General features: G+C 46.7%; 1 protein-coding gene across 3 annotated transcripts in view; it reads right to left on the bottom strand.

The window, feature by feature from the left end:
- pigg (phosphatidylinositol glycan anchor biosynthesis class G (EMM blood group)) overlaps nt 1-12,113 on the bottom strand; it is a 28,172-nt gene extending 16,059 nt beyond the window's left edge. For 2 of the 3 annotated variants that reach the window (XR_010878113.1, XM_067248131.1), the window contains exons 1-7: nt 11,528-12,113; nt 10,690-10,895; nt 8,461-8,670; nt 7,790-7,978; nt 4,464-4,602; nt 3,720-3,932; nt 266-483 (exon numbers count right to left, since the gene is read on the bottom strand). Coding sequence is in view for 2 of the 3 variants with exons in the window: in XM_067248131.1 (XP_067104232.1) it covers nt 266-483; nt 3,720-3,932; nt 4,464-4,602; nt 7,790-7,978; nt 8,461-8,670; nt 10,690-10,895; nt 11,528-11,681 (1,329 nt within the window). In the remaining variant the exon portion in view is untranslated. The remainder of the gene's footprint in view (nt 1-265; nt 484-3,719; nt 3,933-4,463; nt 4,603-7,789; nt 7,979-8,460; nt 8,671-10,689; nt 10,896-11,527) is intronic. The other variant, XM_067248132.1, reaches the window with a different exon arrangement.
- Nucleotides 12,114-13,931: the final 1,818 nt, after the last annotated feature.

Below are 13,931 nucleotides of genomic sequence, written 5' to 3' on the forward strand. Positions count from 1 at the left end.
GATAATGTGCTGATGATGATAATGTGCTGATAATTATAATAATGTACTGATGATGATGATGATGTACTGATGATGATGTACTGATGATGATGATAATGTACTGATGATGATGATAATGTACTGATGATAATGTGCTGCTGCTGCTGATAATGTACTGATGATGATAATAATAATACCATACTGATAATGCTGATAATGATGATAATAATACCATACTGATAATGATGATAATGTACTGACCAGCCCTCCAGGGAGAGCTCCTCACCTGGAAGACGAGGGCCATGCCCACCAGCATAGAGTACAGGTCGTAGCGTCCCAGCTGCCTGCTGAGAGCTGAGCTCAGGGAGGCCAGGGCCTGCTGGTACAGCTGCACCGCCTTGCCCCCCTGGCTGGACAGCACCTCCGGGGTGCTGCCCTCCTGCTGCAGACGCAGCCAGCTGCTGTGCGCCTTCTGCGCCACACGCGCCTGCTCGTAGCCGGCCTCTGGAGGGGAACATACAAATATATACATAAAACATCACTCTGTGTAAAGAAGACTGGTGATTCATTGTTTCTTGTTTTTGCTTTATTTCAGACTCTGAGATTCCAACAACTTTAATGATAATCATCTTTTGATGACCCACCAGTCAGAGTAAAAAGGTGGGAACAATGATGAATGAGCGTTGTGATGACGCCAGCAAGCCACTATGAGGGTGACACAGGCCACAGTGTCAAGTATTAATCAGGGTCCTAACAGCTCTGGCAAGGTTCCACCAGACACACACAGCAAGTGGTCTGAACACTCTCTTTAGGTCATGGATGGGCACCTGCAGTTCATAGCACACAGCGAGGAGATTAAAAAGGGAATTTGGCAGAAGAGTGTGTGTGTGTGGCGGTGTATTTGTGTGCCTGCGTGGGTATGTGACTATGACGTGAGCGAGAGAAAGAGCATTAGAGAGAGATGGAGAGTGAGATAAAGACAGATGTTTTTGTTAACCAAAACTTTTCCATCTCCTGTCATCTCTCTGATATTGTTAGAGTGACCAAGTTGCCAAGTTACACTGCAGTCTGTACCAGCCTCGTGATTGGTCACTCGTCACTTCCGTTGCAAACAATGCAGCAGGAAACCCTGTCCTGGTGTTCTGGGTCATCATGAATCTGTACCTGCCAGTTGCTGCTGGCTGTATGTACAATGTAAAAATACTCTCTGTTCAGGTAGATCCTGTCCTCTCCACACAGGTATACCCAGAGATGGGAAGAAACAAAGTACAAATAATTTGTTACTGTACTTAAGTAGAATAACAAATAATTAAAAAAAAGTTTTAGTTCAAAAAGCAATTTTGGAAAAAAGGTTTTGAAAGGTTGAAAAAATACATTTCAAAAAAGGTTTCTCTAACAAAGTTTTGAAAGGTTGAAATAATATTTTAAAACAAAAGAAACTCAGGAAAAAAAGCTTCACACAAATGTTTTGCATCATTGATGAGTACTTGATGAGGACTGTACTGTACTCGATTGTACAATGCTCTGCTTTACTCTACTCTGTTTTAGGCTTCTCTGTTCTCTCCACTCCTTTCACTGTTTGTTTGAAATACAAAAACAATTGTAAAACAAAAAAACAAAGATTTAGGTTGAAAAAAACTTTTTTCACAAGGTTTTGAAAGTTTTTTTTATTTAGTTTTTTATGTTTGGCATCATTGATGAGTACTTGAAGAGGGCTTCTCTGTTGTCTCTCCTCTCCTTTCACAGTTAGAAAAAAAGATTTGAAAGGTTGAATATTGTTCAATAGAAAGGTTTATTTTATTTTTATTTATTTTTTGGGGGGGGGGGGGGGTTAAAAAAAAATCCCCAAAAAAGTTTGGCAAGGTTGAAAAAATATTTTTTGAAAAAAAAAGTATTGAAAGTTTGAAAAAATGTAAATGTATGTATGATTGATTAACCTGGCTGGAGGGCGGTCATGCTTCTCTTCATCTGGTATGTAACCAGACAAGCTCAGCCTCAGGTGGGCCTCTAAACCAGACAAGCTCAGCCTCAGGTGGGCCTCTAAACCAGACAAGCTCAGCCTCAGGTGGGCCTCTAAACCAGACAAGCTCAGCCTCAGGTGGGCCTCTAAACCAGACAAGCTCAGCCTCAGGTGGGCCTCTAAACCAGACAAGCTCAGCCTCAGGTGGGCCTCAGTTAAACACTCCAGCTTCTCTTCATCTGGTATGTAAACCAGACAAGCTCAGCCTCAGGTGGGCCTCTAAACCAGACAAGCTCAGCCTCAGGTGGGCCTCTAAACCAGACAAGCTCAGCCTCAGGTGGGCCTCTAAACCAGACAAGCTCAGCCTCAGGTGGGCCTCAGTTAAACACTCCAAACAGCCCAGCTTCCAGAAGGCTAACAGACCAGGCAACCAAATACTGAATGGAGTGGAGTTGTCGGCCCTGTCAACAACATCTCTCTGAGCTGTAGCAGAACTGATCAGCAGCTGGTTACAAGAGCTCAGAATGACAGATCCCTGGAGTCGTGCTCCAGACAAGAGGGCCCACTTGGGCATGATGAATAATGTTTTACTGGCTTCCTGTATCACCTGACATGGTGACACAACGTCTCTGACAGGTTCATCTCAACCTTCATCTCACCTCCAGGAGCGATGCGTGTGTGATTGTGTGTGTGTGTGTGAGTGCGTGTGTGAGTGTGTGAGTGCGTGTATGAGTTAGCTCGAGGCCTCGTCACGACAGAGATCTCGTCTGTATTGTATGACAAAGCTCTGTATCTCAGTTCCCAGAGGACAGATATGTATGTAAACACAGAAACACTCATGGGAACCCCACATCACAATTAATAAAAATAATAAAAAAACAGCTGCAGTGCTCATTTTGAAGCTCAACTTTTAAATTAATCAGGCTATTGTATTATTCCAGACAGAACTGTCTCTGTTGTCTAGGAGATGGGAACTGTCTCTGTTGTCTAGGGGATGGGAACTGTCTCTGTTGTCTAGGGGATGGGAACTGTCTCTGTTGTCTAGGGTATGGGAACTGTCTCTGTTGTCTAGGGGATTGTAACTGTCTCTGTTGTCTAGGGGATGGAACTGTCTCTCGGAGTCAGGTGGCTGAGCGGTGAGGGAGTCGGGCTAGTAATCTGAAGGTTGCCAGTTCGATTCCCAGCCGTGCCAAATGACGTTGTGTCCTTGGGCAAGGCACTTCACCCTACTTGCTTCGGGGGGAATGTCCCATGTTACTTACTGTAAGTCGCTCTGGATAAGAGCGTCTGCTAAATGACTAAATGTAAATGTCTCTGTTGTCTAGGGGATGGAACTGTCTCTGTTGTCTAGGGGACGGGAGCTGATGCATCTCAGAAACATCCCCACCTTGCTAGAACACACAGCTATAGAGACGGAATATCTCTAATAAGATGAACAGAACACAGCTTAGGGGCAGCATATCTCTAATAAGATGAACAGAACACAGCTATAGACAGCATATCTCTAATAAGATGAACAGAACACAGCTATAGAGACAGCATATCTCTAATAGGATGAACAGAACACAGCTATAGAGACAGCATATCTCTAATAAGATGAACAGAACACAGCTATAGAGACAGCATATCTCTAATAAGATGAACAGAACACAGCTGTATTAATAAAAACATCCCTTGAGAAGGAAGAAGGAGCAGTGACTCCTCTCTGTGTCTGCAGAGACACTCAGAGTACAGTGAGTATATGTGTGTGTGTGAGTTCAGAGAGTTGGAGTGTGTGTACCTCTCTGATAGTCGGTGATGCTGTCCCGGAGCAGCGTGCTGAGCTGGTGAGTGTTGAGCTGCAGGTAGCGGAGCTGCTGTCTCAGAGGCAGCTCCTCCAGCAGGGGCAGCAGCAAGTGACCCACGCTGTTCTGAGGCACAGCCAGCCCCAGCCCCAGGGCCAGGGACGAGGGCAGGTCCACCTGCTCCACCACGGAGGGCTTCTCCATCCCCACTGCAGGAGCACACACACACATGCATACACGCACACACACATGTATACACACATGCATACATACATATACATGCACATACACACACGCACATCACACACATAGCCATTAAGGTATATAGGTACCTGTGGAGATCTAAGGTGTGTAGCAGTGGTATGTGAGGAGGCTAGCTAGGGTAAATTTCCTTCCTAATCACAAGCTGACATGGAAATACAAACAGGCAGAAAGAAACTAAAATAGAAGAGATTAAAAAAAGAAACAATTATCACATTGACTCTGAGGTGCCGTGACACATTCATCACAGCCTTGACAAGTTCATCACAGCCTGTTCATGAACCAGTCTACACATTACTGTACAGTCACACAACTGCTCACAACCAGAGGGTAGAGGGAAGATGGGGAGGAGGGTAGAGGGGAGGAGGAGAGGGGAGGGTAGAGGGGAGGAGAGGGGGAGGAGGGGGAGGCTAGAGGGGAGGATAGAGGGGAGGAGGGGAGACGGGGAGGGTAGAGGAGAGGGGAAGAGACACACTCACCTTTCCTCCTGAAGGCGGGGCTGATGAGCACCAGGGGGGTGTTGACCTCTGGTTCGGAGGAGCCTCCGTGACTGCCTGTGTCTGACATGCCGTGGTCGGCACACAGCACCAGCAGGTATGGCAGCGAGCCCTCCTCCTCCTGGACAACAGCCAGGGGTCAGAGGTCAGCTCAGCAAGACTCTGAGGTATCTACACACACTTCTACAGAGATACAACTGCTACTATTAATATTACTGCTATCATTAACTACTGCTACTAATAATACTAATCCTCCTACTACTACTATCATTAGTGAATACTAATACTAATACCACTATTATTTACTACAGTACTGTTACTACTACTACTCCTCCTTTGATTCAATTAATAATATATGTATTTAGACTCTCTGTATAAACTAACTCTTCCTCTCTAATTCCGCTCTAACAAGAAAGAAACTTGATTGAACAGGTGTCCGGACTGCCCTGTCTGTGTGCTGGTGGAGATGCTAAAGTCTCTGGTCTCTGGGTAGCAGAGAGGAGCAAGGAGGAGCAGAGAGGAGGAGCAGAGAGGAGGAGCAGAGAGGAGGAGGGAGAAGGAGCAGAGAGGAGAGAGGAGCAGAGAGGAGCATAGAGGAGAGAGGAGCATAGAGGAACAGAGAAGAGCATAGAGGAGAGAGGAGCAGAGAGGAGGAGCAGAGAGGAGGACGGAGGAGGAGCAGAGAGGAGCAGAGAGGAGGAGGGAGGAGGAGCAGAGAGGAGGAGCAGAGAGGAGGGAGGAGGAGCAGAGAGGAGGAGCAGAGAGGAGAGAGAAGAGCAGATAGGAGGAGAGAAGAGCAGAGAGGAGCAGATAGGAGGAGAGAGGAGCAGAGAGGAGCAGAGAAGAGCAGAGAGGAGCAGATAGGAGGAGAGAGTAGCAGAGGGGAGCAGAGAGGAGCAGAGAGGAGCAGAGAGGAGCAGAGAGGAGCAGAGAGGAGCAGAGAAGAGCAGAGAGCTGGGAGGATCAGAGAGGCGCAGAGAGGAGGAGGGAGGAGCAGACAGCTTGGAGAATAGAGAGACCTTAAAGAGAGAGGAGACAGACATGGAGAGGTACAAGGAAGGATGGCATTATCCTGCCTGCCACATTTCCTCAGCTCTCATCCAGGCTCAAAAGACAGCAGAAATTAAATATCCTCGACCAGAATTAGAAGCAGTTCTTCATTTCCAGGCGAAAATGAGAACGTACATGATAACATGTCCATCCTGGATGAAGTTGTGTTCTATTCTATTTTGCTACCATCTCCATATTTAAACATCTTCAGACTTACAACAAAAATATTCTGCGATATTCAGCATGTATTTCAAATCAAATCAAATCCAATTTATTTGTATAGCCCTTTTTACACGCAAGCATGTCACAGAGGGCTTCACATACGCCCATAGAACTGCCCCTCAACCAACCAAAACCCTCAAGGATTTGAAATGTTTCAAAGGAAACAGAGCTTTCCAGCTGTAAACAGCCCCTGAGAAGAACCAAGCCTTTTATACACAACACAGCAATTAACACCAGAAATTAGATTACAGCTTTAACAAGAATAGCATGAAGAAACATTACCAGTCATAATTGGTTCCTTCACACCTTTCTCTCTGTCACTTCCTGTAGTCCTGTCTAATTCCAGCAGGAACAGGAATCTTATTTATAGAGGTGCCACTCAGAAGACATGGGGATTTCTACCCCCTCTCTCTCTCATACACAGACGAACAGAAAAATACCTCTTAAAATATACAGTACAAGCCCTCTCTAGTGTCATAACTTGATGATGAGAGCCCTCGAGAGGCGAGACATAGTTTAGGTGATGAGAGAACTTTAACAAGTTGTGCCTTGAAGCCTTCCTCTCCTACCCCAGGCCTGCAGACTGTGAGGTGAGAAGGAGACAGGCTCCATCTCTGTTCCCTTTCATCCAGGCTCGCGAGGACCTGCCAGACACTACGCTTCACAGGGCTGCCGTCACGGCAACAGGAAAACATGCCATGAAAGGAAACGGAGCGGAACAGTAGAAGATGTCAGGCTTCGCCCGGCAACTGATGTGTTTATTCCAGGGGATGTGTGCCCTACGTGGAGCGCACACAGAGCTTGATCACTGATGACTGAAGACAGCCTCTGGAATTATTATGACCTACACAATCACACCGTAAAAGATGATGGAAACTAATTCATTATTTTCGCTATTTCAACTTCAATTTGTCTTCAGGAACCCCATACACATTTCCACACACCAGCCACACCCAGCCCCATACACCACCCACACCCAGTCCCCCAGCCCTCCAGTCCCCCAGCCCTCCCAGTCCTCCAGTCCCCGAGCCCTCCAGCCCTCCAGTCCTCCAGTCCTCCAGTCCTCCAGTCCCCCAGTCCTCCAGTCCTCCAGTCCTCCAGTCCTCCAGTCCTCCAGTCCCCCAGTCCTCCAGTCCCCCAGTCCTCCAGTCCTCCAGTCCTCCAGTCCTCCAGTCCTCCAGTCCTCAGTCCCCCAGTCCTCCCATGTTGAGTTTTCCTCTCTGTAAGTACAGTAGGAAACAACTCTACTGTTCCTCATAATTACCACAAGCCCAAGTAGGCCAGAGCTGCAGTTAGGTTTGAACAGAGAGAGAAGTGGAGGAACACCCCCCCTCCTCCACCCCCCTCCTCCACCATCCTCCCAAGAACACAACTCTCTCTAGCGCACTACGGCATGGAAATAACCAGAGGTTTCTAGTTCGGAGGGGGGGGGGGGGGGTGATAAAATTCAGTGTTTTATATAGCCTACCTGGAAACTGAGTGTGCCTCCTCATCTGAGGAACATGTCTGCTGTTGGGCTTACGGGACCACTATCAGATGTGTCTATATATAGGTCACAATCGCTCTGTGGAGAGGAGCATGGAGGCAGCAAGGCTGCGGCAAGGCTTTCAACAAACGCTGCTCAAACACCTACCGGGTGGATCTCCCAGCTGATTCCAACTACACGACTGGTTAAATATGCAGGAGAACACAGTTTTAGTCATGATCCCATTAAAACGTGAACAGGAAACCACTGCTGAGTGCATCGCGCAAGCTATGTATCGTTCTCACACAAATAAATGATGCAGAGCCGACTCATAATACCAAGTGATACCATACAAATTATTACTGGGAATGAAAAATATATGAACTTTCAGGAAATTACATAAATGTGTTTACAAACAGATCAACTTCAAAGTTTCAGGAAAAGGGAATAATAAATTAATAAAAGCTTATGTTTGTGTGAGTGTTGTTTAACAACTAGGTTTGACACACACACACACATATACACACACGCTCCGAAGACAATCGAGAGTTGAGGGAGGGTGAGAAAGCACCTTGGAGATGAGCGAGGCGTGAATCTTCTTCAGGATGTCGTCCATCTCCAGTAGCTTGGGCTGGATGAGGGAGCTGTGTGGCCCGCTGGTGTGCCCGAGGTGGTCCAGGCCCAGGTAGTGCAGGATCAGCATGTCCCAGTCGTCTCTCTTAAGCGTGACGTCCAGGTGACGAGTCACATTGTTGTCCACCTGCATGGAGGGAAGACATTGAGACGCAGACGCTTATACACACACACACCGATGACTACCCCTCCCATTCTCTACACCAGGGGTCACCAACACGGTGACCGCTAACCCTAAGGAAGGAAGACAAGCGAGACTGACCTCAGTGCAGACACCCAGGATGCAGACTGACCTCAGTGCAGACACCCAGGATGCAGACTGACCTCAGTGTAAACACCCAGGATGCAGACTGACCTCAGTGCAGACACCCAGGATGCAGACTGACCTCAGTGCAGACACCCAGGATGCAGACTGACCTCAGTGTAAACACCCAGGATGCAGACTGACCTCAGTGCAGACACCCAGGATGCAGACTGACCTCAGTGTAAACACCCAGGATGCAGACTGACCTCAGTGCAGACACCCAGGATGCAGACTGACCTCAGTGCAGACACCCAGGATGCAGACTGACCTCAGTGTAAACACCCAGGATGCAGTGCGAGACTGACCTCAGTGTAGTCAGACACGAAGAAGGAGGAGGTGCCGTCGTGCTCCAGGAAGTGTTTGGGGAAGAGGCGGACCCAGGTGTCGTCCCCATAGAAGATCAGTCTCCTCCCGGCTGTCTTGGCCTGCCAGATCAGGTTGTCTTCCATCAGCGCTGGGGAGTTGAGGTTCATCACCACGTCTATGAACCCAGGGATGGTGCCTGTGGTCAGAGCCTGCGGGCCAGATAGAGGGCTCAGTCATAGACTGTCAGGTGCCAGATAGAGGGCTGGTTGATGCAGAGGGAGGGCTGGGTGGAGCAGATAGGGCTGGGTGGAGGGCTGGGTGGGGCAGAGAGAGGGCTGGGTGGGGCAAAGAGAGGGCTGGGTGGGGCAGAGAGAGGGCTGGGTGGGGCAGAGAGAGGGCTGGGTGGGGCAGAGAGAGGGCTGGGTGGGGCAGAGAGAGGGCTGGGTGGGGCAGAGAGGGCTGGGTGGGGCAGAGAGAGGGCTGGGTGGGGCAGAGAGAGGGCTGGGTGGGGCAGAGAGAGGGCTGGGTGGGGCAGAGAGGGCTGGGTGGGGCAGAGAGAGGGCTGGGTGGGGCAGAGAGAGGGCTGGGTGGGGCAGAGAGAGGGCTGGGTGGGGCAGAGAGGGCTGGGTGGGGCAGAGAGAGGGCTGGGTGGGGCAGAGAGAGGGCTGGGTGGGGCAGAGATAGGGCTGGGTGGGGCAGAGAGAGGGCTGGGTGGGGTGCTCCATACAACACTCCAGCCTGTCTGATGCAGGCCCACATAACCAAATAGAAGCCCCTCTACACTGTTCAGTCCTGTCCCTCTCTGCTTCTCATTCTCATGTTCTCATGCGCCGCAGGAGAAGAGATGAACCTCACACTTCATTTACTCTTATTGTTCTCCATCTTTACAGAACAAAGACTAGTTAGGCTGGAAGGGGAACTTGTTTCTTATTTAAAGCCCTTCAGGCCTTCACCTTGAACCCAACAGGTACAGGTCAGGTGTGTTGCAGGCCAGGGTCATCTCTCTGCATGACCGGGGTTAATGGCATGCACAATTCTACAGGTTGTAGTGTAACTAACTTCTGATAAAAACTGACAATGATCAGCAAACACCTTTAAATAATGTCAAAGTCAACAAAATCTTCAGTCTGCTGCCATGGTAACGCTCTGGGGAGAGACTGAGATCCAACCTGGTTTCTTGTTTTTCTGAGATCTGGCATGAAAACAGTCCAGATCAAAGAGAGACGAGTTGTTTCTGTTGATTTCATCATGCAGAGGATGGATTCCACTATCCTATAACTGCGCCTGACAGTCTAAACAAACATGCTAGCTGAGCACTAGAGCCCAGCATTTAGAGAGCTTGATGTTCACAGAACAGAGCACAGCGCTTTCATGTTTGGAACATAAATTAAGTCTTAAAGAAAGTCATAACAACTTGTTAAACATTAAATATTGAGTGTGTGTGAGAGAGTTTCATCTTAGCAGCACCAAGAATGAAAGCAAGAAGAAAGTAAAGGCCCTGGTCATCTCAATGATCTAATTCTCAACATCCATTGTTTCCCATTTTCAAATATATTTCTGTCAGGCTGCCTAAGGTAAGTGTTCTATGTGAAGCGTGCTTCTGTGAGGTTGAGATGTGGGTTAGCTAGCTGGGCTGCCAGTTTACTGGCTGCACTGCAGTGATATCAGGTGCAGTACTCTGTCACAGTGGTACAATACTGCCACCTTCTGACTATTTACAGAACATATCTTCAGCAACACACCAATTTAGCAATTGGTATTCATCATTTGCATGCCAAAAGTTAAAGGCTGGGTAGGTAATGTTGTTGAGAAGTACTTTTTGTCATATTTACTGAAATAAACTTCACATCCTGATAGCAACCAATACATCTAAAGGTTTTGACAGTAAGATTTAATCAATCCAATATCTGTGGTCATCCCAGGACTGTAATAAACATGGCTAATCATTAAGGTCGGACCTGCACTAATGATTGGACGGCATTTGGACTGCATTGGACGGGCTACTTGTCTGTCTACTTTCCTCCCGGCAGGAGTTAGGCAGCGAGTTCATGTGTTTTTGAGGAGTGGCCTTTAAGGGAGGGGTGAGATATTTTGGTATGAATACTTTCAAACTCAAGCTAAAATAGCTAGGTTCGCAAAACTTGCCAACTCCGCCTTAAATATCCTTGAGTTATGAGTAGTAAGTAATGAGCTCCTAGTCCCACCACACTGCTCTGCTCCATCGGTACCTTGATCCTCGGCATGGTGACGGTGGGCGGCCGCGCCTTGGCTACGAAGCTGTGCGACGACCCGCGCTCCACCACATGTCTGGTGTACGGCATGTAAGTACGTCCATTTGGTCCAAATAGAAAATCTTCCCGCAGAGCGTCAATCAACATTATAACCACTCGTTTAAAGAGCGGCTGGGGGGCTGTGGAGGCATTAGCAGAGTTCCCTGTAATGCAACAACAAAACACAATGTCACCAAATACCTGAGCTGAGGAGTTAACAGCTGCCTTGTAGTATTTTCGTCTCAAATAATGTTTCCAGTGGAAGATGACTATTATTATTTAAAGATGTGTACAGCTAGAGGGTTGAGCATTTGACTACAGATCAAGTGGGAGCAACTTCAAACCCCCATCTGTAGGGCAGTTCTGGGGAGGTGGAAGGTAGGGGGCAGTCCCCCTGTGACAACAAGCTTGGACCCCCTTGTGACCCCCCCTAAATGTAGTCTGAATAATTACATGATATTTTGCCTGTTAATGCCTGAAATATAGTGAAGAAAACTATATGACAACAATAATGTTTAATGTATCTGGCCCCTCTAACAGTACAACTGGAACATGATACAAGAGGGCTAACAGTACTACTGGAACATGATACATTTCAGCGGGATGCTAGCAAGAGGGCTAACAGTACTACTGGAACATGATACATTTCAGCGGGATGCTAGCAAGAGGGCTAACAGTACTACTGGAACATGATACATTTCAGCGGGATGCTAGCAAGAGGGCTAACAGTACTACTGGAACATGATACATTTCAGCGGGATGCTAGCAAGAGGGCTAACAGTAGTGAAGGCTGCACCTGTCCCGGGCTCCGCTGGGAGGTCCAACAGCGAATTCTTTGACGAGAAAGATGACTTGATCGGGACAGGAAAAAATCCCCTTAAAAATAAAGCTATTCCCAACACCTCAAATATGAGGCAAAAGGATGCGAAGACAGACGAACGCACTCTCATTGTGCTTGCCAGATAGACACTGTATGTTGTATCAAGCTATGGAGTACTACTGTAGCTAGATAGCTGTTGTCAGACTTGCCAACAAACTAACCGAAACTTTCAAGCTATTCGAGTTACCTTTAAACAGTCATATCTATAGACTAGCAAACTTCAGGTACAGGCTAACCCGACGGATCCCTACTGCAGTCAAATGAACCAGTTATGAACGATGTGGTAGCCTGCTACTTTAATAGCTAGCACGAGCTACCTCATTCCCTTTTGCTTGTGGAGTTAATTAGTCTAACTATAACTATATGCTCACGCCACCCTGTCGAAATGTGGCCCGTTTGCTACAATAATAGAGACAATATATGTTTATGTTGTTTTTTCATAATAAAACATTAATTAATTCGCAAACTGAAGATACAGTAAGAGCTCCAATCAGTGCACTTGTCTATTGTTACTTCCGTGTTGTGTTGAGCTACGGGTATTCAAAGTAGTCAAACCGTGCAGATTGCCATTCTACCGTTCTGCAACACGTTTGACATTTAACTGCTTAACGGACCGAATGTGTGTATTTTTACTTTTTTATCGAAAATTAAAGATTATCGAAAACGAATATAAAATGTGTTAATTAATCTAATCCAGTCTGATATCTGATGTTTGAAACTAGGATTTATCATAATGTTTCAATTTTAAAGCGAAGTGGCCGCTAATTGACCCTGTTACTAACCATAGTCTTAAAAATGCAGAGCACGGGATTATACGTTTGTAAATGTATTTATCAAATGTGTATTCATTCTTTGACAGAAGAGGAATGTAATTTGCTGGTGTACTGCCATCGATACATTGGAGTTAGTGACGTACTTGCTATGAATGACTCACTGTAATGATGACACATTTTATGTATAAAATTAATAAAATTCTGATGATAATCTTAATGTAGCTTTCGCATCCTTCAGCTCAGTTCCTGCAATACAGCACAAGATGGCGCTGGAAGTCAGTGGAATTTGGGGGGAGGGGGGGGTAAACAGATCAGCAAGCAGGGATGCTGAGTGTCCCTAAGGTGAACTGCTACACTGAGCGGAAATGGAGGGTCCTGTCTCCCACAGTGGAATGGGTGTATAATGGCTCTGTGTTCATCACTGACTGGTGACAAGAACAAAGAAAAGAATGACAATATCACACAGTGTCACTGTTTTAAATCTGTTCATTTGAAGTTGCAGTCAGATTTCTCCACGGTAAACTCAGTTTCCTTCTGGTCATTGGCGCTTTACTGTGAGAATACTCCTGAGGTTCACTCTTCCTTTAGACGCCCTGAGGCCAAAAGTCATACATTTGCTCACAGAAATGTTCACCTGCTTATCTGGCACCAGTCTGAGCTGTGAACTTTACCTTCCCTGCTCTTCCATTCATCATAACTCATTATGAGGCTGTAGCCTGGGATGCAGTGTCAACGTGACAGATCTATCCATCCACTTCCATTTGTCTCAGTCCATTAACCCAGGAGATGGAGATGGAGGCCTTCTCAGAGTCTCTAATCCTACGCATCATCTCTCTCATCTGTCCTCACACACAATCTCTTTGTGTTGTCCACATCGCCATGCCAACAGATGCAGTCAAGCTATTCATGCAGCTCGCAGGAAGGATAAGGACCGCCTCTGGCCTGCGATGCTGAAATGCAAAAGACCTTATAATCAGAATAACCTGTAAGATAAGAGCCCTTATAATCAGAATAACCTGTAAGATAAGAGACCTTATAATCAGAATAACCTGTAAAATAAGAGCCCTTATAATCAGAATAACCTGTAAGATAAGAGCCCTTATAATCAGAATAACCTGTAAGATAAGAGCCCTTATAATCAGAATAACCTGTAAGATAAGAGCCCTTATAATCAGAATAACCTGTAAGATAAGAGACCTTATAATCAGAATAACCTATAAGATAAGAGACCTTATAATCAGAATAACCTGTAAGATTTCTTCTTGGGCATACAGTTGCGTAATACTTGCTCTCAACAACAATACTGCTTCGAGAGGACCAAGACTTTAAAGGGCTAATTTAAGTTGTCTGTGATAAATACATTGTACTGAATATGACAATGACAAGCTGATGAGGAGCATCTGTAAACACAGTTTCCCTCCCTCCCAGCAGCTCTGGGGCCGCACGTCTGGGCTTCCTGTCTGATTTATTCATCAGCCCACCAGGCTCCCGTCCTCTGAACTGTGCAAGTGACATTTAAGTTCCCACTCGAGTCGAATGCTATAAAG

The sequence above is a fragment of the Osmerus mordax genome, chromosome 12, assembly GCF_038355195.1.
Source record: "Osmerus mordax isolate fOsmMor3 chromosome 12, fOsmMor3.pri, whole genome shotgun sequence".
NCBI classification, from domain to species: Eukaryota; Metazoa; Chordata; class Actinopteri; order Osmeriformes; family Osmeridae; genus Osmerus; species Osmerus mordax.